The 27,920-nt window shown below is 44.7% G+C and overlaps 1 protein-coding gene across 10 annotated transcripts in view; it reads left to right on the top strand.

Annotated features, from left to right (window-relative positions):
- Positions 1-27,920, top strand: part of PTPRM (protein tyrosine phosphatase receptor type M) — an 837,547-nt gene that overhangs the window by 779,513 nt on the left and 30,114 nt on the right. For all 10 annotated transcript variants that reach the window (XM_017951542.3, XM_017951543.3, XM_021929846.2 and 7 more), the window contains 2 exons: positions 22,883-22,999; positions 27,669-27,823. In XM_017951542.3, coding sequence (XP_017807031.1) covers positions 22,883-22,999; positions 27,669-27,823 — 272 coding nt within the window. The remainder of the gene's footprint in view (positions 1-22,882; positions 23,000-27,668; positions 27,824-27,920) is intronic.

Here is a 27,920-nt window from a genome sequence, read left to right as displayed (position 1 = left end):
TGCTTCAAAACAACAACAAGAAACCACCCAAGAAATCAAAATGACATGATTTTTAAGGGCAGCAGCTACCTACTTAACATGTGTACCACACATGGTGCGTCCTTCATGCATTAAGCATGAGCTAGGCGGATGCGTGTTTGTTTACTCAGACTTGCTGCCGATTCATTAAGGCAGAGCTGGGGACCTGCTTCCCCCCATTTTGCCCTGAAGCGCTCTGCATTAGGCGGCCCTAATTGCTGGTGCTGGAGCCACCAGGAGACCTTTCCTGTCGCAGCACCTGGTGCAGAAGACACAGATGCTGCACTTCCCTCCAGCAGGGTCCCCGGTACATCTGCCAGGACCTGTCATTATCTAAGACTTCCTTGTCACCACCGTGCCTCCCGTTTTAGCCCGCGTGTTCTGGGAAGGGACCCTTGTCGGTTTTCCTGGCACCTGCCGCCGGCTGCACACCTGGCATTGAAATGGCGCTGGAACGTGTTGTGATTATTTTCCCTCTTTAATGAACCCACCTGAGGGACATTTAGTTTTTTAATCCAGTCGCCTGTTTCCCAGGCATTCCCATTTACACCGTTTGTGTGGAGATTCAAAAACTGTGTTGCGGTGTTGAGCTACACCATCTGCCAGAAGTCTTATAACCAAATCTGCAGGACTCCCAAAGGAGACTTTTGCACTGGTAATTTAAGCTAATGATTTCTAAACATATTTAGTCAGTTTTATGAAGACCTCATTAGAATGTGACTGTTTATTAAAAATCCAAATGAGGTCTCACAGTCATTTAGGAAAATTATTGTTGAGTCACTCTGAATAGTTCTGATAACAGAAGATAAAATGTTTTGGAACTGAGAGAAGTGGGGACCAGAGCTATGGACCTCTGTCACAGTAGGGGATGGGAAGAAACCACCTATGTGGATTCTTGGCTATTTTCCACCCAAGGAGCCTGCCCTAAAATTCCTTTCACGGTACTTGTCACTGAAAGAGTCATGAAAGGAAAAGTTTACAATGAACACTAGATGTCAGAATGAACAACTTTCTAATTCACATACAAGGAAGGTGTATTAAGATTCCAGGTGCTCCTCTCACAGCCAAGAAAAAACATCTTCTTTTCTGCAACAGCCACCAGACCCAGGATCAATGAGGAAGCAAGAGAGAGGCAAGGTTGCCCCATACTGGTTAATTACAGGAATAAAAATATTAGCAATTGTTTTTACTACAAAATCTCTTAAGTTGTTCCAAGACATCAAACTCATGAGAAAGGGAAGAGGGAAATTGTTTTTATAGACAATGCTGACAGTTTTCCGTCTTCAGCGCTCACTGTTACTTTCATAGATCCTTTTTCATAAACTGGTATTTAAGATTGATATTTTGTGACCTGTGTATTTACAGTCTTAGCCTTTGAATAATTTATGCTCATTCAGCAAACACTCCTCATCTCAATCTGTCATCCTTTCACCTGTCATAGGGATGAAGCTGACATAAGCCTTACCTCCCTCCTGCACGTTACACCTGGGCATTTAACTGCTCATTGGCCATCTCTACCTCTGTGTCCCACAACTGGCACAAAACAAGCACCTCAGAAACTAAGCTTGTCCATTCATCTTCAGACTCCTAAGCATCTAATGAAGCATCTAAAGAAGAGGTCCCCAATACCTCTTCTTATCATTCAGGCTTGAAAACAAACTTCATTTTGTACTCAGCCCAATCCAATGTCAAGCCATAAAAACACCATGTGAACAGCACACCTGCCTCCTGTTTTCATGGTGCCTTCCCTGCAGCTTGGGAACTCACAGTCTTTCTTATCAGTCCCGGCAGCAGCGTCCACACTGGTCACCTCAGCATCCACACTGGTCACCTTGTGCTGTTGCGGTCTCAGAGACAAAAATGGATGTCCCATTACCAAGACGGAAAGGTTAAGGAAACAGAGTTACCTACAGGTTGACAGTTCAGGGCCTGTCATAGCAAATCCTCTAAGTTCTTATGGCCAAACTCCCTACCGATAGGAGCTATAGCTCTGAGTCACAACCCAGACCACTGCAACTCTGATTGGACAGAGGACCAGCCTTGCAAACACTCTTTCCTGATAAGCAGCTGCAGACCTCCAGCCCGTTTTGGCCGCTCATAGAGGCTGCACACAGACTGTCTTTGTGTCCCGTAGCTGACCTTTTGATGTAAAGAGCCAAATGCCATTTCCTTTTCACAGTAAAAATCCCACCCCAAAGTGAACATGGGATGTATGTTTACCTATTGCACATGTGCTTAGCTCCCCTTATAAATATGTATAGCTTTTCCCCCAAACCTGCTGATATATATGACTCGTGTGTGTGATACAGACTTGGTGAGGCATAAAACCCAACCTGTCCTTTGTTCTAAAGAGACAGCACCTTCAGTCCATGCTAGAGACTCTTCCCAGCTTGCAAACTGATAACCCCAATAAAGCTCTCCCTCCTACTGTCCAGCCATCCTGGTGGTCTTTTAGACAACACTGTCTTCTATGCATTCTGTGCGTCCGTGCTGCGTTAATTTTTATAAACATTAGATCCTGACACACCACTCATCTGTTCCGAATCCTTCAGTGATTCCCGTCGAATTCAGAACAAAGCCCAAACCTCAGGATCCGAAAAATTCTGTGCCTTCACAGTGTGGCTCTAGTCTACAGCACCCAAGCTTGCTTCCCAGCATTCTCTTACAAGTGTTAGAAATGCCAGGCGGACAAAGTATTTGCCGTTTGCCATACACGCCCAGCACTGCATTCCTTGTGCCTTTGGTGCTATCTGGCCTGTGCACAGTGGAGCTCTCCAGGAAAACCCCTGCCAGTTTGGAATGCTCTAGTTCTGCACAGTCCTTGCAGAGCCTCTAGTCGCAGGGGTCTACTGAGTATTTTCAGTGTGGTTATTGTGACTGAGAGATTGACTTCTGAGGTTTATTTCATTTGTATTAATTTAAATTGAAATGTCTACATGTGACTAATGGCTTTTGTCTGGGACAGTGCAGGGACAGCACCTCCTTGCCTTCCTCCCTCTGCCTGCTTAACCAGGGCCGTTCTTTTAATACTAATTGAAAATTCCACCCTTTCTAAGAAGGAAGCCTGACCTGATTATTCAACTGGCTCTTTTATCTCCATCATCAGCATCCTCTCTGTATGTCACTTGCCATATTCTGTCCTTTAGTATAAGTTGTAGCCCTTCCTCATTTATAGTAAGTCAGAGAATCAGAAGGCCTTGGTTCAGATCTTGGCTCTTCCCATGCCCATCGCAACATCTCTGAGCCCCAGATTCCTCATCTGTTAAGCATAGGGAATCGTGCACTAATACACACCCTCCTGTGCCATGGGATTACTGTAAGGATTACAAAATAAATTGAGCATCTTTTGTGCCTGTTTCCACTTCTGCAAACTCACCTTCTCAGCCATTCCTGTGCACAGCTACCAGGCTGTGGGTCCTTCCAGGTAGGCCCAGTAGAAGCAGTTGGTCAACAACCCTTTCCCTAAATCTGGCCCCAGGGACGGCCTCTCTGTTGTCAGAGATGGTGGAGTTTGCACCTTTCCTTGAATTCCGTCAATTCTGTAGTCATGAATTATCTGTTTCTGCTGGAAATATCAGCAATTCCTAAACTAGAATTGTCGTAACTTTAACACAAAACTAGGAGTCAAAGAGGAAACTGGCAGTGTAGCCTGTGATGATTCCCATCCAGGTACTGCCAGGCTTCACGCCACCACCCCCAGCACATCAGCCAAGAAAGGAGGCGCTAACGAGTACTGAGCTATCAGCAGCAGAAGAAAGGCCTTCTACAGACTCGACACCAGCTCCTCCAGGAAAGATGGTTCCCTGGCTGCCCTGGGGAAGCTGGAGGTTTTCTCTGCCTGAAAACCTCAGTTCCCCTCTGTAAAAAGTTCAGCCAAAGAGCTCGATTTGTCATGTTCACAAATTAGCCCAAAGATAGGCTTGTTAATCCCTTCTCAGCACAATTTAATCCAACATTTAGTGCTGTACTTACTGTATCTATGACACTAAGAATCCAAAGATAGTTATAATTCACTTGTCCTCAAAGAATCTTATCACCTGTGGTCATTGAGAACCGTGTATCAGCAATGAACTGTGAGACGTGTTCAGAGTGTGATAGTACCGACGATGGGACTCATTCTGCCTGTGGGAATCTAGGACTTCTCGGAGCACGTGGTAAAGAGCTGGACCTTAGTAGGAGGAAGGATTTTATTTTGTCTTTATTTTAGATTTAGGGGGCACCTGGGCAGGTTTGTTAAATGGGTATATTTAGTGGTGCTGGGGTTAGGGCTTCTAATGGTCCCATCAACCAAACAGTGAACATAGTCCCCAGTAGGTAGTTTTTCAAACCGTGCCCTCCATTCTCTCTCCTCCCTCTCTCCTCCCTTTTATATTCCCCAATGTTTATTCTCATCTTTGTGCCATGTATACCCAACGTTTAGCTCCCACTTACAAGTGAGAACATAGGGTATTTGGTTTTGTTTCTGAGTTAATTCACTTAGGATAATGGCCTCCAGCTGTACCCATGTTGCACCAAAGGACATGATGTCATTCTTTTTCTTTCTTTTTTGTTTTTTGTTTTTTGAGGTGGAGTCTCGGTCTGTCACCCAGGCTGGAGTGCAGTGGCGCAATCTTGGCTCACTGCAACCGTCGCCTCCCGGGTTCAAGCAGTTCTCTGCCTCAGCCTCCCAAGTAGCTGGGATTACAGGCACCCACCACTACGCCCGGTTAATTTTTTGTATTTTTAATGGAGACGGGGTTTCACCATCTTAGCCAGGCTGGTCTCGATCTCCTGACCTTGTGATCCACCCGCCTCGGCCTGAGCCACCGCGCCAGGCCCGATTTCGTTTTTTATGGCTATGTAGTATTCCATGGTGTGTATATACCACATTTTCTTTATCCAGCCTACCGTTGATGGACACCTGGGTTGATTCCATGTCTTTGCCGAGGAAGAATTTTAAATGGCAGGAGTGAGACAGTAACCACTTCAGCAGCATAAGGAAGGGAAAGCACAGAAAGGGAGGAAATGGCATGTTGGAGAAAGTGAGTGGCCTGCCTGATGCAGCTGCTGAGGGAAGAACTCTGAGGCCGGGAAGCTAACTGTGGGCTTGTTGATGAGGGTTGGAAATGCGCTTCTAGGAAGGAAGGAGAGGTAGAAAGTGGGCAGTGTGTGTGTGTTTGTTCACTTTAATGGAAGGCATTGAGGGGGTAAATCATGTGTTCTAATTGGTATTGAAAAACAATCTTGGTGAGCATTATGGAAAGGCTGAGAAAGACTGCGGAAGAGCATGGAGACACGTTAGGAGGTTAGAGCAAGGCTCTACGTGAAAGATGATGTGGGCTTGAGTTTGGGCAGAGGTGCTGGGAATTTATGAGGAGTATACAGTTTGGGTGTTATGGTGGGTAGGTGGTGCTGATAAGGAAAGAGGGGAACTTGAGAATGAACCAGGGCTTCTACCACTGTGACTTGGGTTGCTCTAAAGGGTATTAACGAAAAGTGGGTATCTCTTTCCACCTCACCCCCACACACCCACAAATACAAGTAGTTGTAAGGAGAGGCAATGTGATTCATCTTGGACATGCTGAGTTTAAGAAGCTGAATGAGCAATAATGTGATGCTTTCCAGAAAGCTCGAGAGAGAGAGATGTGAGCTGAAGACACAGAAAAAAACTATGAAATGCTAGCGTCCCCCTTTATTCACAAGCATCTACTGTGTGTTAGGCTTTGGGCTGCACTGGCATATCAAGATGAAAAGACATGGCACAAACTATGGGACAAAAAGGCAAACAAAAACCAAAAAGTATAATGCGGCCAGGCGTGGCAGCTCACGCGTGTAATCCCAGCACTTTGGGAGGCCGAGGCAGGTGGATTGCCTGAGGTCAGGAGTTTGAGGCCAGCCTGGCCAACATGGTGAAACCCCATCTCTACTAAAAATACAAAAAATTAGCTGGGCATGGTGGCAGGTGCCTATAATTCCAGCTACTCGGGAGGCTGAGGTAGGAGAATCGCTTGAACCCGGGAGGCGGAGGTTGCAGTGCACCATTGCACTCCAGCCTGGGCGACAGAGCGAGACTCTGTCTAAAAAAAAGTATAATGCAAAGTGATAACCACTGTAACAGAACAGCGTTCTTGGGAGAAAGTGGACAGAGAAAAGAGGAGGACTCACAACAGATCACTGGAGAATATCTGTTTCTGTGGGCATTCGGGAAGAACAGCTGGGATGCAGTCTGGAAAAGGAAAGCAGGAGGACTAGGGCATGAACAAAGAGACTCGGATCATGAGAATGAAGAGAAGACAGCATTTCAACAGGAAGGGGATAGTGACCAGGTCACGAGCTACAGAAAGGCCAGGTAAACAGGAATCAGAGAGCAAGGTAGAGAGAAAGAATGTACTGAGTCAGGCATCCTGCTAAATGTTTCACAAGCCCTATTGCTCATATCACAGCTACCCTCTGAGTACATTTAAAGATTCCTATTTTTGAATTAAGTAAGTAAGGCTTGATGTGGTTAAATAATTTGGCCAAGGGCATAGAGCTAGAAATGAAACTTTGGTCTGTCCAGTTCCAAAGCCCATGCTCTCTCCCCCATTCCACAGTGCCCCCCATTAGCACTGGAGAGGTCTTTGGTGTGTACCAAGTTCCCATGGGGTGATAGAACCAGGAATCCAGCAGCAGTAGAACAGTGGCTAAGTGTGCAGCAAAGACACAACTGTAGCTCGTTCTTGGAGCAGCGAGTCACAGGAGAGAGATGAAGCAGCACCTAGAAGGGAACAGGGTCTAGACAGTGACTATAATGGTTGGGAGTGTGTGTGTGTTTAGTGATAGAGTAGACATAAGAGTAACTGGGAGTCTGAAAAGAAGATGTAATTACAATCTCAAACTAAAGGTACAAGAAAATAAAGGGGAAAAGTGACAGAGGAAATTCACAGACAAGATAGAAGGGGATGCCTTCAGTTCACAAGCATACGCTGCGTTCACACCACTCAATGTGGAGTCACAGAAAGCCGGGGATGCTAAGATAAATTAAGCGAGTCCCTGTACACGGGGGGGGGGCATCAAGCAAAGGGATGAAATTCCATGATAAAGGTTTCACAGCGTGCTGTGGAAGTTCATGAAAGACGCACCTCATCTAGCCGTGGAGTTGAGGTTGGAGGGATTTGTCAGTAAATGCTTCTCAGAGCAAGGGGTGCCTGGTGCTGAGTGCAGGAGGTGGGAGAGCAAATGGAAATTAGTTGGCAAAGGAGGGAGGGAAGGTGTTCCAGACAGAGGCAACCACAGGACCCTGGAGGGAAGCTGCAGGGATTCAGTGTGAACCAGGAGAGATGGGGGATGGGGATTACAGGGAGAACTGAGGCCCTTGTCATGGATATACCACATCAGGAATTGGGCTTCAGCTCATGAACAATAGCCCCAAAGGATTTGGGTGTGGAAGTGACAAGGGGAAAGGGCCACACTGGAGATGCTGCAGAGACAGAGTGGGTCATCCAAAGGCAGAACCATCACCATCTGACTTAACAAGGAAAAGGTTACTGGCAACCTTTTGCCTGAGTGTTTTCCGAGTGATGGCCTATCAGAGTTCTTTGATAGCATGCAACAGAAATCAACTCTGGCTAATTTCAGGAAAATTAGCCAGGAAAAGGGAAAAGAATATCAGAAGCTCAAAATGTTGATGTGAAGAGTAAGGCTTGGAAAAAATAGGAAAGAAGGTAACAGCTCCAGAGGGCTAGTGAGCCAGGTGGGTCTCGCAGCCACAGTCTAGTCAAGGCCTTGATGCTATAAGACAGTGAGCTCTCTGGTCTCTTTGTCACTGTGCTCAGGATTCTAATAACAAGGATAGAACCTCCAACTCCCAAAGGTTGGTTCATGTGCTTATCCCTCGCTGTCCAGGGCCTCTAATTGACAAGCCACCCCATAGGGAAGAAGTAATTCCCCAAAAGGAAGTCAAGGATCCATTAGGAAGGATGAATGGATGAAATGGATGTTGACAGACCAAATGATGCGTTCATTACAAATGGCAAGCACTCAAGCCAGCCTGCAGCGTAGGAGTAGGAAATGAGGATGCACAGACTGAGTGTAGACTTGTCAGAAGCTTAGCTCTGCAGGGAAAAGAGAGGAGTGCAGCTGTAAACAGAGGAGCATTTCTGATCAAAGGGTATTTACAAGGTGAAAGACCCTTGACAGTAGTTATGTGTTAAGGAAAAGAATCAGAAGAGAGGGAGAGACTGGACATCTTGAGAAGTGGACGGAGTGTTTGCCAGGGAGCCAGGAGGGAAGGGACCTGAGCACAGGTCTTCCATTCAGCCTTACAAAGGATGACATCTTTTCCTCTGAGCCTGCAGAGCAGAGACAGGCGTGGACACACTTAAATAAATTGAACCAAACAGAAACACACTCAGGATGGCACCCTCTCCTGGTAACACTGGTTTTCCCCGTGTAGTAAGGAGCAAGGCCATGGGCTGAGAAGCTGGAGGAAAAGGGAAGTAGCTATTTTAGGGATGCATCAAGGACACAGGTAAAGGGGTTCGCCTGGAATGGGAGTGACCTCTTCTCTGGAGAGAAGGTAAGGATGGGCAGATATAAGTGAGACTCCAGTTGACAGCTACAGGATGTAGGTAGGTGGAATCCCAGGACAGCCAATAGCCCAAATCCTCCAGGTAGTAGCGGTAGGGGAATGTGACTCCAAGGAGAATAGGGTGTTGTGAGCATTTCTAGGTGAAATGAAAACCAACCCATTCTTACCCATGCCTCACTTCTTGCAACCGTGGAATGAAAGGAACTATCCATATGAACTCTAAAAGTCCATGTTTATATGAAGGATATTTTCCTGTTTGCTGTTTACATTTTGGTGAAGGGATCCATGTGAATAACAAAGGCATCTGCAGTCCAGATCCGGTTTAATCCACATGTTTCCAGAGCCCTTGATGCTTCCTACACGCTCTGAATACCACCAACAGCAGAAAACGATTGAGTGTGGATTGTTAAAGGGGAATGATTCAGGACAAAAACATGAGGACTGTCACTCCCTTAGGAGAGAGCCCTCCGCTCCCATGTCCTCTGCACTGTTTCGCACGAATTGTGTAGAGGATCTGGAACAGAATGTTGCCATGTGATTAGGTACCAGTGAGACAAATTCTGTCAGTGATCCATCTGTATTTTAACTTATGCAGACCATAAAAGATTCAGTCACGTCTCTAATTTATAGACCTTCTTTTGTAAATAATCTGACTACAGTAAACTAAGATTTTTGAAGAAACATTATTTTCAGAAGTTCTCAAAATTACTTATAGCAATCCCCCTGATTTATCAACTGGCACAATCAGTCGCACCCGGCGAGCACATTTCCGAGTTTTTACCCAGTGATCAGCTGCCTGCAGTAGGGAGGGAATCCTTGGAGAGAATGTGGCTTCTTTGGAGGACTCTCACGGTGATTGACTGAAGATGTCTACACATGCCCCGTTGCGTTCTGTATAATTGCAAGTGTGACTGTTACCTCTGGAAGGTCTCCGTATGCACAGAAAGGGCTATTTTACTCCAAGTGTTTAATCGATAGCGAATCATCGTTTCACATCCGTCAATTCAATTTGGGCAGCAAATCCATTTAATTAAAGGTAAACTGTGGTATAAAGGAGATGCAAAAACATATATAATTATAAAACAACTCCATTTAACCAGGAAACACTTAATTGACTACAAATTGGGTAATGATTTTGAAAAATATGAGACTAAAAGAAAACACATACTCTCAGACTAAAGCAAGGAGAAAACCATACAACTTTTTTCTCCAATCTTATTGAAGGCTTATTCAGTATTTTAAATTAAATACTAAGTTCTGCATTTTATAACTTCATGAGGTTTCTTATATAAAACTTCATATCATATGCCAACCCCAACCTCTGTAAACTTTATTCTGATAGTATTCCTGCAAGTAAATATATACACAACATATTTACACACACACACATTTTTATTTAAGGCTGGCTATCCCCCCCTACACACACATTTGCCTGCATGAGTAGCCAGACTGGATCTCTTTTACAGTTTTCACATTCCCCATATCTGATCAGAGGTTCTTCCCAAATATATGCACATGTCACACGCACACACACACACATGCATACACATACACATGGACATGCATACACACACATCCCTATCTCCATTTCGGAAATGTTCTTTGCTTTGCTGGGAGCAGCAAGCCACTGTCTGTCCTGAGTGCAGACCATGGTCCCTCTTGTCCTGAATTCAGGTGAGTTGTCACCATGAATGGATGAATTTTCTGTGGGGGAGACAGGATCATCCTCCTATCTGTTTCTCACACCTCCTGTGTCTGCTGTTGCCGGGATTAGAAACCTTAACCCCTTGGAGTCTGTTCCTCTCTCTTGCTGGTTCTGCTCCCTGGTATGTGTGCAGCCAGTGACTGTGCAGGTGTCAGGAGACCTCTCAGCCTGCTTTAGGCAAAAGCCAGAGAATAAAAGAGAGGATCTTTCAAGACATATACAGCCCAATTACAGAGGTATTGCATAAGGTTGTACACAAGAAGGAACAATACACCTTCAGCTGCCATGTTGCCCTCCCTGCCAGACCACAGGCTTCCGTGAGCCGAACCCCGAAAGACTGGACACAGAGGAAGTATCAGTGACTGTTTTGGGAGAGATAGAAGAAGAATTCCAGAGGAACATGTAAGCTGGTGCAAAATAACTGAGTTCATATGAGGTGAATTTCTGTGTACTGCCCTCCTTCTGTCGATTTCTTCTACATTGGAAGAAGAGTCTTGAATCTGAAGCCATACAAGTATGTATAATATATCCACTAAGGATGTCAGTGAAAGTCACTACACTTGTTTGAAATGACAGCAATGTATCTACATTTAGCCTACCCAATTAATCCTTTTGTATTAAATACTTGGTAATTCAGCCTAATCCATTATGTCCCTTTAAAAAAAAAAAAAAAGCAAAAGTCATTTTTACTCAAATATCGATGAAATACAAATCAGGCTTCAGAGACAACTCTTTATGTGCTATAAGTCATCTGACACTTTTGTGTCAGCCATCTCTCATGCTGCCACAGTGGCAGGATATTACAGGATCAAAGCAAATTTGCAGGTCTGAATAACAAGTGCTGCTCTGAGCACGCTCTCCCGGCTCCCCCAGGTAACTGCGAGCTGCGTGCAGATCAGCTCTTTAACATTCTCTAGCTGAGCCTGTGGAGACGCCTGTGTCTGGGCGCCTGCCTCCATGGTCACCCTTGCGGAGCCCTGTCGCTTGCCTTCAATGGACACTCTTGCTGCTTTCCCACAATTGGACGACCCTGGAAAACGCTCACTTGCACCTGTGCCTAGACTTCTCGTCTCTTTGCTATTTTACTGGCCTGGGTTTGGGGCCTCTGTTGTGTCACTCTGTCACCTCCAACTTTGTCTGCCACAGTCTTTGGGGTACATACAGGTGGTCACCTGCCTTTGTATCTGGAAAGCGCTTCAAAGGGCGGGGAGCCTGCATGTGTAGCAGATGGACAGGTGCACCTGGGACCGATGCATCACAGCCCGAGCGCTTTTACAGCGTGACTCCAGCACACTCCTACCTGCTCGGGTGTGCACAGCTGGAGTTTCCTGGCTCCATCATTGGAAGCAATATGAGATGGTCTCAGAGCTGCGATAGCCCTCCTTCCTTGTTCTGCTCACACGAGCCCTTGAAAGTCGGTTCTTCTCCCGTTTTGCGCACAGCAGGTATATCCTATTCTTGAACAATTTGCTGAAAAGCAGTAAATGAGGTCCTTTCTTGAAGGCAGAATTCTTTCCTCCTTTCTCTACTTTCCAAATCTACTCCTTTAATCGGAGCCCTTTCTCTGCCTTTCCCTGAAGGGTTAGGGTTGTCTGGCCACATAAATACATGAGTAACCGCTGGGGCCTCTTCCAGGAGGACAGGACCAAAGAAACAGAATAGTCCAGTAACTGGTTTTAGATAGAGTCTTTACACAATTGCGTTCAGATTAACAAACTGGCAAAGACATCAGTGTCTCTAGTTTCATGAACTAAGAAAATAAATAAGGAGGAATACAATTCAGTAGGCTACAGACAACCAGAATTCACTGCCTCGGAATATTTTCACTGAAAGTGCCTGCCTTATGTCTAAGACCAGAGACAGACAGCAACTTATGCATAAGCTACCACTCCCTGTCTCTGGGACCAGGTTTCTAGCAGCGAGAAGGTGGAATAGGTCTGGACACACCTCTGCGGTGAAATCCATGCAAAAACCCGCTTCGTACCCGACAGGAAGATAGTGTGTCAGTTGCTTCCCTATGCCTGAATTACAGGTTTGTAGAGCTCAGGACAAGGAACGTGCATTTGGGTAACATGATTAGAAAGTTGTGGGGGTACTGCTGAGTTCCAGAAATGGACTGGTCACCTTGGCCAGTACTAGCTGAGGAAGCAGAGGTGAGTTAGTCCCCAGGTATTGCACGGCATTACTTGCTAGGACTCTGTATAAGGAAGCACAGGCTGAAACAGATGCACTGCAGGAGACCAGGGATGAACAGTGGGGAAGACTGCCTGCAGAAGGGGATGTGAAAGGAAGCTGGGAGTAGATGTTTCAACACCCGACGCTGTTTGGATTTACATCTTTTAGCTTTAGATTGTCTACTATAAAATAGAAGCAGAACGCTTATCACTTAAAATTGTAAGTAAACAGATCTCTTTATTCTAGAGTAACATAGCACATTTGTTATCTCACCAAAAATAGATTATTTTCTGATGTTGTAGGGTAGAGAATCTGAAACCAACAGTGTATGTGTAGGAGCTTCAATCCATTCAACTGGCGGCATCATTATACCTCACATCCTTAGGACTGCTTATGTGATGTGCAGGCAAGGCTCGGGCAGGTCATATGTCCTGTCACTCCATCCTTCAGTGCCTTTTGATCTGTTTAGCAGCTCCTTGTGATAACCTAAGGAAGAGGGTGATGGTGTTGAGACTCAGATTGACCCGTGTCTTTTGTAAATTCCTCTTCCCTTCTTCCTTCCTTCACCCCTAGAGCGCTTTATTTCCTCAGAGATGAGCTGGGACAGGTACGTACTTCAGACTATCTCAGAGGCACTTAGCCCTGATTAATGCCTCTGAAATTAAAGCTTGTTGTCTTCCTAATACTGATACAGACCATAAAGCATTCTGTCTTACAATAAATGAAGCACCTGGAGCTCTATACTGAGTGCTGTTCCCTTCTCAATAGCGGAAGTGCTGGGGTAATGGTGACCACCACTACCAGTTACTGGACATTTCTTATGTAAGTAACTTAAGACAGTGTGGTGAGTTTTTAGTTCATCAGAGTGATTAAGAAATAGACATGATTGTTATCCTATTCTCTGTATAATAAAGACATTAATAAATTGGTCCAACTTCATACAGCTAGTTAATGTGGGACCCAGGATTTGAACTCTGGAACCCATGCTCCTGACTCCTAAGGCTTCCAAAGAACCACATTCTAGAATCACATAATCAGATAACTATAGGACTCAGAATACCTGTAATAATCATATGGTCTTGTTTCCTCTTTTGCCAGTAAGGAAACTGAGTACCAGAATGTTCAGTGACTTGCACAGGACCACAGGGCTAGATTGGAACACAGCTGGGATTAGCCCCAAGCCCTCCTGCCTGCCTGCCAGGCTTCTTTCAGTTACAGCACACTGTGTCATCATTAAATGTTCATTTTTAAGATAAAGTTCATTATAAAAACTTTATCCGAGGTTCTTAAAATGTTATCCTTCTATCTAGAAGAAAAGAATATCATGTGCATATGTGTGTTTCAAGAACTTTCCCAGGTCTTGGCTAAGTCAGAGAGGTCATATCTTGGCAACTTGGGAGACACAGGAGACCCAGTGCCTGAGCTTACCAGCTCTAGGAACCCTGACCTGTGCCTGTTATCCTGCCACCCCAGTCCTGAAGCTGCTGCCCTCTTCTCAGGCAGTGTGAAGGATCCAAGCAAGCCGCTGGTGAGGGGTTGCCTGGCACATCATCCTGGGTGATCCCCGGCCCCAACTGCTCCCAGCTCTGCCATATCTGACCTGCTCACACGTCCCTTGTCGCAGTTCGTTCGCACCTTGCACTTAGCAGCCCATCCCAGCAGGGCAGCTGGCTCAGCTGCAGAGAGCCCCACAGTGGTGGCAATGATTCCACGCACCTACACAAAGGAACTCGGTATCCTTTAAAAACCCTGCTCCTACAGAAAACCCATTCCTGTGTCCTCCCACTCCTGTTGAATACAGACTTTCCTTCCCAACACAATTCCCTTTATTTCAAAGTGTAGCATCAAAGTGCAGCGAGAAGGGCCTCAGAAGCAGCTGCCGGTCACAAAATAGTGACTGCTTCCTGCTGCTGTCGGAGGATCGCACCCTCCCAGCCCCCATCTGCCAGGGCCTCAAGACCACTCCAGCTGCCCTCTGCCAACTCCCCAAGTCTAGAATATCCCTCTCTTCCATATCCACCCATGGAAACAGCACTCCATATTTCTGTCTCATTTGTAACGTAGTTTCCCTTACGAAGCTTTGCATACCTTTCTTTGGAATTAGCATGCTTCTGACTGCCAATAGCAGTTTTCATTTTTAAAATTTTAATGAACATTTACTTGTGCTGAGCATGTTCTAGGTGCTTTACAAGGAAAGAATTGAGTTAATATTCATAACAACTCTCTTATCCCATTTTACAGATGGGAAAATGAAGCCAAGGTCACACAGCTAATAAATGGGACCTGGCTTTGAACCCAGACAGTGTGGCTCTAGGGAATGTGCTCTTGACCAGTAAACTTACCCCTCATTCTGCCTTGAGTGAGTTTGTTGTTTACACATCTGTCTGTCAGTGACTATTAGAACTATGTCTCCTTGCTCTCTGCATCCCCAGCAATGGCCAGTCCGGGCTCTGCTTGTCATGGGCTTTCAGGGCTGTCTGAATGACTGGCAGGACAGCCTGGACACCACAGCCCTGAGCTACACACAGGATTTCCCTCATTGCAGCCACAGTGTTGGTCCCTTAGGTCTCCTGTCTCTTAATCTCTCCCAGCTTTATGTTGTTTGTAAAATAAGGATAATAGTACTTACCCCACAAAGTTCATGGGAGCAGGCATATCATCAGTAGCGTTAGGAGTTGGAATCATTTTCACCAGCATGTGATCTAGTCTTTGGCACATAAGGAAACGGGGGCCAGAACAGTTCTGTGACTGGCACAAAGCCATAGATCTATACTGTGACCCTGACACACGTGAAGACTGACAATGACAGAAAACAGGGATTTCTTTTCTCAACAGATATATCACGTACCACTCTAAGAAATGTCCTCTCTGATGTACCTGGCGGTATATATATGTGTTCTAATAATGTCATTGCTCAAAAGATTCCTGAAGTTCTTATTTCAGAATAATCTGTAGAGTAGTATGTGACACTCTCTGTTTGTTGCCCTTGCTGGTGGCAAATCTCCCTCCCCTGGCCACCTGGAGGACTTACATTTGGGGAATAGCTAAAAGTCAAGCTGAACCTCTTGAATAAGATGGGGAACAAGCAGTGGAAATAACGTGTCTCCTGAAAGTCTGGCTGCGGTTTGAGTGATGCTGCTTTCTGATTAAGTTTTCATCAAGATGAGGTAAGAGAGGAAAGTAACAAGACAGATTTCTCGTGTGGTTTGTAGGATAACACTTAAAATTCCACAAGGGGACCAGGCTGCATGTTTCTTTACAGCTGATGAAAACCAGCATGGTGGATACAGATGTGACCTTGTGCTTATAAGTATTGTATGCCCGTTAAATAATAACATTAATTAATAGATGCAATTGGAAAACAGAAGCCTTGTGAGGGTACTTTAGGCAGGACCGTAAAGGCATGAGAGAGAGATTTACTTACGATATGAAGTTATTTCCCAAACTCAAACTATCCAGACTTCCAGCAGCTCTTGATTGGCTGCCAGTTTTGAAATAATCTTCAAGGATGTTTCCCAAGGAAGGTCCCCCCTTCCAAATAAAGCCAGTCTGAAAGGAAGAATCTAGGAAAGCTATGATAAGCCAGGTACTTAATCAGCAACTTTATATATACTTTCAAAAATCTCATCTAATCTTCACACCCTCCCTAAGAAGTTAATAATATGATCTCATCTATGCATGAGGAAACAGGTTCGGGGTGGAAGTCACCTGCTGCACCATCACAAGGAAGATGGAAAAAAATCCACGTCCATCTTACTCCATCACACTGAGACCAGAGCAATCTGTGTTCTCAGGATATTTAAATGAGTAATGTTTTATTCCTGTGAGACCTCTAAACCAAAAGGTTTGGGGATACAATAAATCTGTTATCTTGGAAACAAAGCTGGCAGCTGCTCTCGGCTGGGCTCTGTGTGGTAGCTGTGCTTCATGGCAGTGTTTCTGCTCTCACTATCCAATGTCCATCAAACCTCTTCTCAGCCGGCCCAACACAACTATTAATAGAAGTATGGATACTCTGTTTGGATATCTTTTTCAATACAAACAAAGAAGTGTGTCTTAAAAACTCTTGACAAATCAAAACTTGTAACTGCCTTACTCTTTTTCCTCCCTTCTTCCCCTTTAAAGTTGTGTTTATTGGATCACATTATGGTGCCCCCAACTTAAGAGCTAACAATTACATTTCTTAGTCCTTCTTCATCATGGGTTTCTTAGCAAAATGAGTACTCATGCGCATGCACATAAACACACCTTCAGTTCTGCCCAGGCTCCCTCCTGCGGACTAGGAGAGTTGCTGACACGGGGCAGAGCAGAAACACAGCAGCTTGTGCTAACGGACAAAGGAGGATGATGGTTTCAGAGTGTGCATTCTGCTCTCCTGCCCCACCCCTCCACCCATCTCCTCTTCTGCCCCCCCCCCCGCAAAGGCAGCTGAAGTCACTTCAGGACTTCCTACTTTGTTTCTGTTCAAGAGGCCAAGCCTCCAGGTAAGACTGAGGAAAGCGTAAAGCACCTTGAGTTACATCCTCCCAAAGGGCCCTGCAGCTGGAGTCAGAGCCTGTGTTTCAGCCTCTCCTTCATCACCATCTAATTTACTGCCTTGAGCAAGCCACTTGCCCTCCCTAGCCCTGCCTGTTGCTTCTTCCTTCCAGAAGCACGAGGAAATACAAGGAATGAAAAGGATCGAGACCAGCCTGGCCCTTGCTAGGTCTCTTCTGTGCAAATCACATGCTCTTCCAGCCACTAAGTGAGGCCACAGATATCAGAATGCAGGCATCCAGTGTGTCCAGTTCAAAGTAGGAACTGCTCGGTGGATGGGAGTTGCGACAGTCTTGAAAATGAGTGTTTGGAAATTGACTGTCTCCAGGATTCCTCACAGCTGTATTTGATTTGAATCCCCTTCTCCAAAACCACCTATTGTGTTGGGAGTTAATCAAACCACACTGATAGGCAAATGGACATGCCAGTCTCCCTCTCCCTCTCTCTCATCTTCTCAGATAAGGTTTGAGGGAGAGAGGAATCAGCAGAGGGTTCCCCCAGCTGTCCCTTCACGATCATAAGCCATGCACAATTGTCAGTACTCACCTCTGCCCTCCTCCTTCTCCGGGACACCCTGCCTCCTCTCTCCAGGCCTCCGTGGGCTCCTTGGCCTCTGAATTCCTGTAGACATCTAGGGTCCAGATCACAAACTATCAATAGTCAGAATTTTCATTTTTTCAATTTCCATTTTTGGATAAACTTGGCACATGGCTGTTTTCATCACATTTTATCAATTAATCCAGTGGTTCCCAAATGTATCTACACTTCAGAATGGCCGGGGGGAAGGGGGGCTTCAATAAACTACTGATACCTCTGTCCCACCCCAGAAATTATGATTTAATTAGAGTGTGGCCTGGGCTGTAGAATTTGTTAAGACCTCCCTCCGCCCAACTAAGTGATTCTAATATGCAGGCAAATTTGGGAACCACTGACTTCTTAGAACTCTCTGCCATAGGACCTATAATCATGCCCTGTTTACAGATGAAGCCCCTGCAGGTGAGCAAACTCCAGTGAGCCCCTCTAGCTCACGTCAACACTGCGTGAGAGCCGGGGCTCCAGGCTAGCCAGACTCTGCGGCTGTGCTATCTCAATCCTTGCTGCCCACAGTGTGGTCCAGAGACCACAGCATCACCTAGGAGCTTGTTCACAGTGCACATTTTCAGGCCCCACAAAGTCACACCTACTGAATTTATTCAGAATCCCTCCAAGGGAGTCTCATGCCTGCTTCACTTTGATAACAGCTGCTGTAGTCATGTCAAATGCCCTGAAGGTTACAGTCATGTGCTGGCAGCCTCGGGAGCCACAGCTCTGGCCCCTAGCCATCCTCTGACTTTAATTTACCTGGATATTATCTGGGCTGCTGGTTTAAAATGACCCACCTCAAAGATCTTTTTTCAGGAAGTTAGAAATCCTGGAGTTATAGCGCTTTCTGTGCTGTTTCGTGTTTGTGAGTTGTAAAGCCAACAAGGATCACCCCTTTGGAGCAGGGACCCTACATCTATTCCTGCCGCCCTCCGGCAGTAATGAGCAGGTGGCAGGGCTCAGGACTGTTAGCCTGATTGATGGCCTGATGGAACCACCGCCAGGGCACTAAGGTAATTAGACGATCGGGTTCCGGACCTTGCTTTCTGGGCTGGAGGCTGCCGCCTGACATGATTAGGATGCGTGGGAGGCGCAGCCTCTCCTAGAAGCTGTGCAGACAGCGCTGGGCTGCAGGAGGCCGCGAAGCCAGGCGCACGATCAGAGCAGGGGAGCCTCCAGTTCCTTGGTTCCTGGCCTCCAACGGGCACCTCCAAACCAGTAGTTCCAGCATCTCTGTATTAAGACCTTAAAGGACAGGAGGCGACTGCGAGCCCCACAGTCTCCAGACATGGAAAGTCTAAATGCAGCGAGAACGAAGCATATTTTGTCTTCCTTTTCCTTTTTTTTTTTTTTTTTTTAAGCAAAATAATAACTTGACACAAGTCCAAGCAGTTAAAAAGATACTAAAAGAAACCCAATTTAGAAGGGCTTTTAGTAGGCTGAAAACAGATGTGGCAAACCATTTCGGGATATTCTGGGAGATGAGATGGGGAGGACCGGATTCGAAATGCCTGGGCCGCCTGTTCTGGGTCCGCCCCGCCAGGTGCCTGTGCTTGGGAGGGGCCCTGCCCAGCACGCGTTCTGGAAGGAAGCGGCCCCGCGCCTCCTCCCTCGCAATTACCGCCCGGTCGGAGGCATCCGGGCGGCGCGAAGTCAGCACCGTGCCGAGCAGTTGAGAGCAGATCGCATTTTCTTTTCATTGTTCCCTCGCTTCGCTGGGAGAGCCGCGGCACCTGTTCTGCGGAAGCGCGGCCCAAGTTGGAAGCCCTGGCGGCTGCTGCCTGCCGCCGACGCGCGGGGGCGCCCGGCTGCATCCGGCCGCGGGGGGCCAGGAGCCTGAGAGCCTGGAGCTGGGTGCGGGGGACAGCCAGCCCGGGAGGGCCCAGGGTCGGATTTCGGATGGAACCAGAGGTCGCTCCAAGGAGTTGAAGCAGTTGGGAGCGCACCTCCCAATAATTCCAAAGAAACCGAGCTTTCAGTGCATGCAAGGGGCATTTGATTTCCCTGATTTCTGGGCACTGACGCACCCCACTGTCATATTTCTGAAAATTCAAGAACAAGGAGGTTAAAGAGTCTAAATGGAAGACGAGGTGACCATCCAAAATATCATACATCAATTGCATCTTGTAATTAGTAAAATCGTTTTTATTACTTAAGATAAATCTTGATAAGGTGTTTTTATTAGGTAAGATAAACCTGGTATAACTACGTTGCGGATGTGTGTGTTCTGTTCAGTTGTCATTTTCAGAGAAATGAATTTTTAAAGTGTATATTCACCAATAATTATTTTTAAAGTGTGCCTGTATACGATGTATGTAGTTTTATATCTATCCCACTACCTTCTGCTTGCATAACTGAAGTCACATAAAGGTAAAAGCTAATGCCCTAATATACAGGAGAATCTAGTATGTCCCATATAAGCATATTTGCTAACTGGCCTCATAAAAGTGTGGTGCTGGACACTCTTGAAATGAAATCATTGTTACTGTCAAATTAAACATCTCCACAAATATACATGATCTGCTCAAACTGACTTTACATCTGGGAAAGGAGAAATTGTAGGTCTCTCTTACTCTGGGATATTTTTGATAGAGCAAAGGTATCCATTATGTAAATTTCTGAGATATTATAGATAAGCCCTTTATAAAGTTACAAATAATATTCCCATAATGAGGGGGGAAAAGATTCCAAAGAAGACTGAACACTTACCGAGGGCAGGGACCGTCATTGTCACCTGCTCTGCAGTATCTGCAACTCCTAGCATATCTGGTTTACGTCTTGCCAAGTAAAGGTAATGAGGCTTCCCTGGAAGGGCCCTGAATCCATGGCCAGAAAGTTTTACAAGGAGGCAGCTAAAATAAGCAGCCACATAGCTCATGGGGAACATCAGTGCGCCTCAGGGGGTTGGCATTCTGGGAGAGGTCCTCTCAGCTCAGATTTCTTTTTTGTAAACTTTCCCAGTCTGGAACTTTCCTTTCTACACTGAGCCTATCACTGTCTGCATGAGATTCAGTTTTATATGTATACATTGCATATTTAGTGTGCACAGGACACAGCGATCAGGTGTTGCAGGGTTTGCAGAAATAAGCAAAACAACACCGTTTATGTGCTGGCCAGGAATAAGCTTACAGTCAAACAGTGCAAGAAGGGCATGATACCAGGGTCAGAACAAGCATGTTTCATCAGGGCAGCAAAAAGAGCTCACCTTTATGGAGGAGACTTTGAAGGAGTGCGGCATGTGAGATGTACTTTGAAGAATGCAAAATATCTTCAACTGGGAAGAAATGGATGGGAGGAGAACATTCTAAATAGAAGGAATGGTACGAGTAGGAGTTTGGATCATGGGGTATGTTTGGCAATCAGGGCAAGCACTTGTCCTTCAACATAAAATATATGTGCATAGAAAAGACAGCTATAAAAGATAAGACCGGAAATGCTGGTTGGGGCCATATTTAAAAAATGGTTCTTACGTGCCTGGCCAAATAATTTTTATTTAGTTTCAGAAAGTAGTTAGAAATAGGAGATTCTTGAGCAGAACAAGTAAATGGCATTGGGATTACACATTGAGAGAGTTTTTCTGGTATTGGGATACGTAGAATGCTCATGCAGGAAGACACTAGAGCCTAAATTTAGGATTGTGGCAGAGGGACTAAGAAGTTGGAAACCACACTTTGAGAGCTACTTCAAAGATACTCCTAGCCTTGGCAAATGGTTGGGTTTTGGAGAAGGAATGGGTTGATTAAGGGAATCATAGCAGTCACATAGGAAGTCAGGAGGAGAGCAGTGGCTGTGGGTCGAAGAATTCTATTTTAGACTTATGGTCTTTGAGGTGCTGCTAGGACCTCCAAGGGAAATGCTCACAAAAGAAGTTAAAAATCAAATTCAGAAGGCTGGGCACAGTGACCCATGCCTGTAATCCCAACACTTTTCAAGGCCAAGGCAGGAGGATCACTTGAGACCAGGAGTTGAAGACCTGGGCAGCACAGCAAGACCCCATTTCTATAAAAAATAAAAGAAGTAGCTGTGCATGGTGACATGTGCTTGTAGTCCTACTTACTCAGGAGGCTGAGGAGGGAAGATCGCTTGAGCCCAAGGATTCAAGATTACAGTGAGCTGTGATCACGCCACTGTGCTCCAGCCTGGATGGCAGAGCAAGACCCTGTCTCTAAAAAAGAAAACAAAACAAAAACAAACAAACAAAAAACATTAAATTCAGCACATGGAGAAACAGGGCTAGAGTTACAGAATAGAAACTCATCCATGGAGGGGCAGGGACAGGAGTAGATGAAAATGCCAGGAATTCTGGGGAGGCAGAAGAGGCCAAGGACAGAGCCTTGAGATGAGATGGTCACATGTTCCTGCCCAGCCTCTGGTCCTGCTCTCCCCTCATCATGATGTCTAGAAGAACATTCTTACCAAAAAAAACATATAAATATATAAATATATATATATATAAATACACACAGTTTGCTAGGAGAAGCCAAGTCCAGTAAATTTCTTCCACCTGAGATTAGAGACTTCAGTCAATATGGACAGACAATTTCATATTTTAGGAAGTTTTGTTTATTGAATTTACTTATATTAAAATGAATCTGTAGTTCTAATTTGGGAAAATGACATAGCTACTTCCTTCAGAAAAAAATAATTCTAATCTTTAGTGTTCATTCTAATTTTCTGCCCACTCCTCCTAAAATAAAAAGTTTTCAATCACTTTCTGAAACTAGAAGGAATTCAAAAGAAGAGCTAAAATATTGCAAACTTCCTTCACAGTTTATTTTTGCAGGCTGTTCTCTGAGTAGAGATGCACAGGAAATGAATGGTTACAGTAACTGGGATGTTTGTGGTAAAAATACAATTTTTTAAACTTAGACCATTTTTCTAGGCTTTACTTCTCCCATAACTCCCATAGCTAGCACTGCAAGCTACGCCTCCTGGGTTCATGCCATTCTCCTGCCTCACCCTGCTGGGACTACAGGCGCCTGCCACCACACCTGGCTAATTTTTTGTAGTTTTAGTAGAGATGGGGTTTCACCGTGTTAGCCAGGATGGTCTCAATCTCCTGACCTCATGATCTGCCCGCCTCGGCCTCCCAAAGTGCTGGGATTACAGGCGTGAGCCACTGCACCCGGCCCAAATATTGTTTTCTTCTGAGAAGAATAAAAACACAGGTGATCTACAAAAAATAGACCTTGCTCTTGAGTATACAATTAACTTTTGTGTGCAAATTTTATCCTATAAATCATAGTGTGACCCATCATTGGAGGAACTCCAAAAAAAACCAAACTGTAAACCTGTAATTTCTTTTGTGTTTTCTAAAGGTCAAATGCTGCAAATACTGGCCAGATGACACAGAGATATATAAAGACATTAAAGTTACCCTCATAGAAACAGAACTACTGGCAGAATATGTGATAAGAACATTTGCTGTTGAAAAGGTAAGTTTTCATACTGCTTTTAAAAGCTATGGTCAGACACTCATGGTACCATACTAGCCTCATTAACTTATCTAGGATACTTTACACATGCTTATATCCAAATGCAGGTAGGCTCAATCCAATGGTTTCTCAAGATTGCATCTTGCCCTCTGATTCTATAATAGTTCAGTTCCATCTTTAAAACAAATCATTCTCATTTTATAAGAATCTGTTTTGTAAGTAAACCAAAAGTTAATGTCTATTTCTCTATTTTCTTTCCCTGGTTGATACTGTTCTGCCCATCTCTCTTTCTTTGTTCACAGAACAAAGTTTGTTAAATTTTGATAAATGTCCTTCCAGTTTGGTAAATTTCCTTCATGGTGTATGTCCATAATGCATTTCCCAGTAGTGAGTTAGTATCAGTGTTGAGACACAGGTCCTAACTCCTCCTGGAATCCCTCACTTCCTTGTGGCTTTCCAAAGCTCTGGTTTAATGTGAACTGATGGATTTTCCAGGTGGAAGTGACCTACCTGGAAACCTAAGTGACTGATCTCCATTAGACATGGGACACTCCTGCATGAACCAGCGCATTCATTCATGCTCACTCCCATACTGGTTCTCCCCTTTTGTAGTCACTGGTGTTGGGTCGGTGAATGCTCTGCTTTGGTTCTGCCCTGCCTCATCCCATGTGCATGGATGGGGCTTCTTCTCTGGGAAGCACTGTAGGGCATAACAGGGAATTTCCTTATTCCCCCTCTTTCTGCTGACATAGGGAGGGGCCGGAGGTGAAGCAAACTGCAGTCCATCCAGAGAAGTGTCACAGGTAGGCTCTGGGGAAAGTGGAGGTGATGTGGCTGAGAAACACTCTGCCTTCCAAAGATCCACAGACTTTTCTATGGAGAGTTGATTCTCCATAACTGAGCCCTGCACAGCTGCCTTGGACTTAGGGATCTTGGTGTGAATTTGTTCAGCTTATACTCGTGTAATAGTAGCAGGTCTTCTTGCAAGACCTGGGTTACAGGCAGATTGCTAGGGAATTGGATTTTGGCCTTCCTCTCCACTCTATATTCTCACTGCATCTAAATGCGCTTTTTAGATGAACAAGACCAGTTTTAGGAAATCAAGGAAATTGCAACATCTGCTTATTGGCTAATTTAGTCTGATGTTTTGAACTACCTTTCCTGGTTTGCAGATCCAAATTTGTCATAGAATCACAAAGCTGGAAAGACTTTATTTTAATCTGTTTCTCATACTATTTAGCATTTTTTTTCTTGGCCTATCTTTGTTAATAAGCAGGCAGAAAGCTTGGAGACTTCAAAGAATGAGGAGTTCTGGCTGACTCAGTTCTTCAAGTTCTGAACCTCACACTTTGATGTCAATTTTTTCCTTCTTAGGCAGGATTGGGAAAAAAAACACATGGAGGATTTTTGTATGGCTGTTGGCAAGAGCACTCATGAATAACCACATTAAAACAGCGATAAAAGACCCTCAATATTTTTTTTTCTTTAAAAAAATCATCCAAAAGCCATCACTTAAACATGGAGTTTTTTGAACAATAGTCAGCTCTCTAATAAGCTAAAAATGCATCTCTGTAGCTAAAGGAAGGGTTTGTTTGTTTCTTTGCTCTTTTTTTTAACCTCTTATTGTCCTCTCCCAAATTCCCAGCTGCACAGAAATGTGTCTGAAATACCCAGTTATTTTAGTCACTAGACACCCAATGAAGAGGTGGTGGAGGGAAGAGAAGGAAGAAGGAGCTTGTTAATGCATTTGGGGAAATCAAAATGACATGTTAGTGATTTTCTAACCGGGCAATTGGAATCTTTAAGGAAAACAAATCATTAGTACTTTTGTAGAACATTTCTTGTAGGTTTTAAACTTTCTCATTAGAAAGGAAGGAAGAAAACGGGTAAGCATGTACTCTGAGATGCCTGCAATTCTGATTCTATTTTGAGAGCTTGTTGCATCAAGGGACCTAAAGGTGAAAATGGATTTGGGTTCTGCTCTGCAAAACAAGCAGACGCAATGCACTTTGGAACTCACGAATTCCTGCTTTGCATCTGATTGTTGTCTTTTGTTTCCCACATAGCTGATGATTCCAAGCTAACCAGATTTTAAATACTATGCAGTACCCAGAGTGTCAGAAGGAAGACGCCCCTGAAGTCTCCATGGATTTAGGCTGTCTGGTGAATCTACCCCTGCCTATCCTGGTAGAAACAAAGTTGACAGTAGTCACTGAATTCTCGCTACCCAGGAGCTGCCTAGGATTCAGAGAGGGCATGAGAAGATGATCCTCCTGTCTCCAAGACAGAACATGTACTATACAAGACAGAACATGACTATTCATTTCACAAGTATTTCTTAAGCGCCCACTTTGGGCCAGGGACTATTGTATGACTTGGTTCAAAATTAAGTGACTAGCTGGGTGTGGTGGCTCATGCCTGTTAATCTCCACACTTTGGGAGGCTGAGGCTAAAGGATCGCTTTAACCTGAGAGTTCAAGACTGCAGTGAACCATGATTGCGCCATTGCACTGCAGCCTGGGCAACAGAATGAGACCCTGTCTTGGGGGAAAAAAAAAAAAATTAAATGACTCTCACATTTTTATATATAACATTCATGCTTGTTATAATGAAAAATCAGGAAGCAATAGTATCAAATTGGGAGGTATTTGGGCTGTGACCACTGATGGCATCTATCATGTTCTTCCCCAAATGTGTTACATTCCAAAGCAGATAAAAGGATACACTGCTGTGTCAATGAACAAGAATGAAAGCTGGATCAGAAGCAATTTCCTTTGCCACTCTTGTCAATAGCAAACATATTCAAGGGTGGAGGTTTAATTTTGAGAAACGTTTTCTACATTCCAGAAACTGATATTTACCTTGCTCAGAAAAAGAGTCTTAGATCAGTTGAGAGCTGTAGTTCAGGACTTGAGGTTGCTGGAACTGAAATCTAACAAAGCTAGAGAGAGAAGCACAGCCCATGCTCCCACTACCCAAAAAAACCCACCAGGATATGGAGAAAGATAAGCGCTTTTTTCCCCTTTGGAATAAAATATTTATCGTCAGTAAGCTGTCCCAGTTTATATATGGGAATGCATACCACCAAAATGGATCACTCCTGCCTGGGTCATCATGCAGAAAGCTGGGGGAGCTATTTAGGGGTTTGGAAGCTGACACAGGCTCAGCTGTATGTTTCCTAATGGAGACCTTGGGACTGGCAAATGTTCCCTTGGTTTTAGTAATAAGGAATTTGGGCTCCTAACGACCTAATCAGACTACTCTGGGATCACAGAGCCTATTTAGCAGACGACAATATTGATTTGCATTTGTGAATCCCCGACTGCTTAATTCCTTAATGCTTAAACTCTGGTCAAGAATGGCATTTTCACAGAGAAATAAAGCTTCAGCATTTATGGGTTATTAAATGAAGACGTATTAACACGTGGGTGCCAAGCAAGTCTGCAGTTGTTTGCTCTTCTGCTCTTTCAAAGCACATAAAAATTCTGAATTTCTTCTTCGCTCACTAAGTATGTGTGAACAATGATTGATGGTGAAAGTGATAAGGCTAATGAGTGTTTACTTTTAAGAGACAATAAAACCAAATGCAGAAATGGTTCAGAAAATGGAATGAGAGAAGGAAGAAAGTCCAATTTGATCCTAGATGTACATGCAGAGTTGATTCTGGTTTTGTTTTCAAAACAGTCTTTTGCTTTAAAACACAGTCTTAATATATAGGCTCATACTTAGAAAACAAAATAGACAGGTATAAATTACCTTAATTATTCTCAAAACAAAAGTAAATTAAAACCAAAAGCAAACTATAAAGTCTCTTTCTTTCTGCCTTCACTGCAGTTGAGCAGCAGGCAGCTCCCCTCAATTTGTTGACCTAGCATAGAATTCCAACAAAAATACCTTTCAATTCCCATAGTATATATTGGCTTACATGCCTGTTTGCCACAAGCAGACTGTGATGGCCATTCAAAAACATACTTCTGTAGCCCTAGCACCTCACATAATGCCTGGGGCAGTGTAATCACTCAGATTGCCAGCGATTGGATGAATGGGTAAAATATTTACCCACATTAAAAAGAGAAACCTCAGAAACAGAGCTGTAAATGCAGATGAGTTTTCTGACCTGTCTAATTGGAAAGGTGTCCTCATTCATTCCTACTGCAAGCATCATCTGAGCATGCTCAGTGAGTGTGCACCACTCCAGTCCCTGCTGTGAGAGGTTCCAGGATACCGGAAAGCCCCAACACGGAGTTGGTATTGAGCACACAGATATCCTCTAATTCCTTCAGGCCCCCCTTCTGTGCCTCTTTCTCTACAGACTCTCACCTCACCAGACACCGTGTGATCTAAGTGAGACAAACCTTTAACATAGTCTACTTTTTAGAAAGGAATTTCAAACAACCCAACCAATTCATCCGTTTGCTGGAATTACACCTAAAAATTAACGTTTTTCCCAAACATCATCTCCCTTTCATACCCAGCCATCTTCCTAAGGGTACAATGCCTTCCACATTGTGTGTAAGATCTAAGGATGGCCTCCTTCCCCAGCAGTCCACTGTTTCCTGGCCCTAGACTTGCTACGTGAGGACTGTTTCCACTCCCCCAGCTATCCCTGCTCATTTGTGGTTTGTTTTCCCTTGTTCTCTTCCTTGTTGTGGTTAAACAACTACTGCAGAGAGGTGTGCATGAAATCCGAGAGATCAGACAGTTTCACTTCACTGGCTGGCCGGATCATGGGGTCCCCTACCATGCCACCGGCCTGCTGGGATTCGTGCGGCAAGTCAAGTCCAAGAGCCCACCCAATGCAGGCCCACTGGTGGTGCACTGCAGGTAAGCAGAGCTCCAGAGCCTCTTGAAGGAACCGCAGTGGGTGATGGGTGCAGGGCCACCTTTGCGGATGATGAGTATGTTTTAGAACTTCAGAGTG

This window comes from Papio anubis, chromosome 19, assembly GCF_008728515.1.
Source record: "Papio anubis isolate 15944 chromosome 19, Panubis1.0, whole genome shotgun sequence".
In the NCBI taxonomy this organism is placed as follows: Eukaryota; Metazoa; Chordata; class Mammalia; order Primates; family Cercopithecidae; genus Papio; species Papio anubis.
Note: the sequence above shows the minus strand (reverse complement) of the source record. Positions and strands in the feature narration are given on the sequence as shown.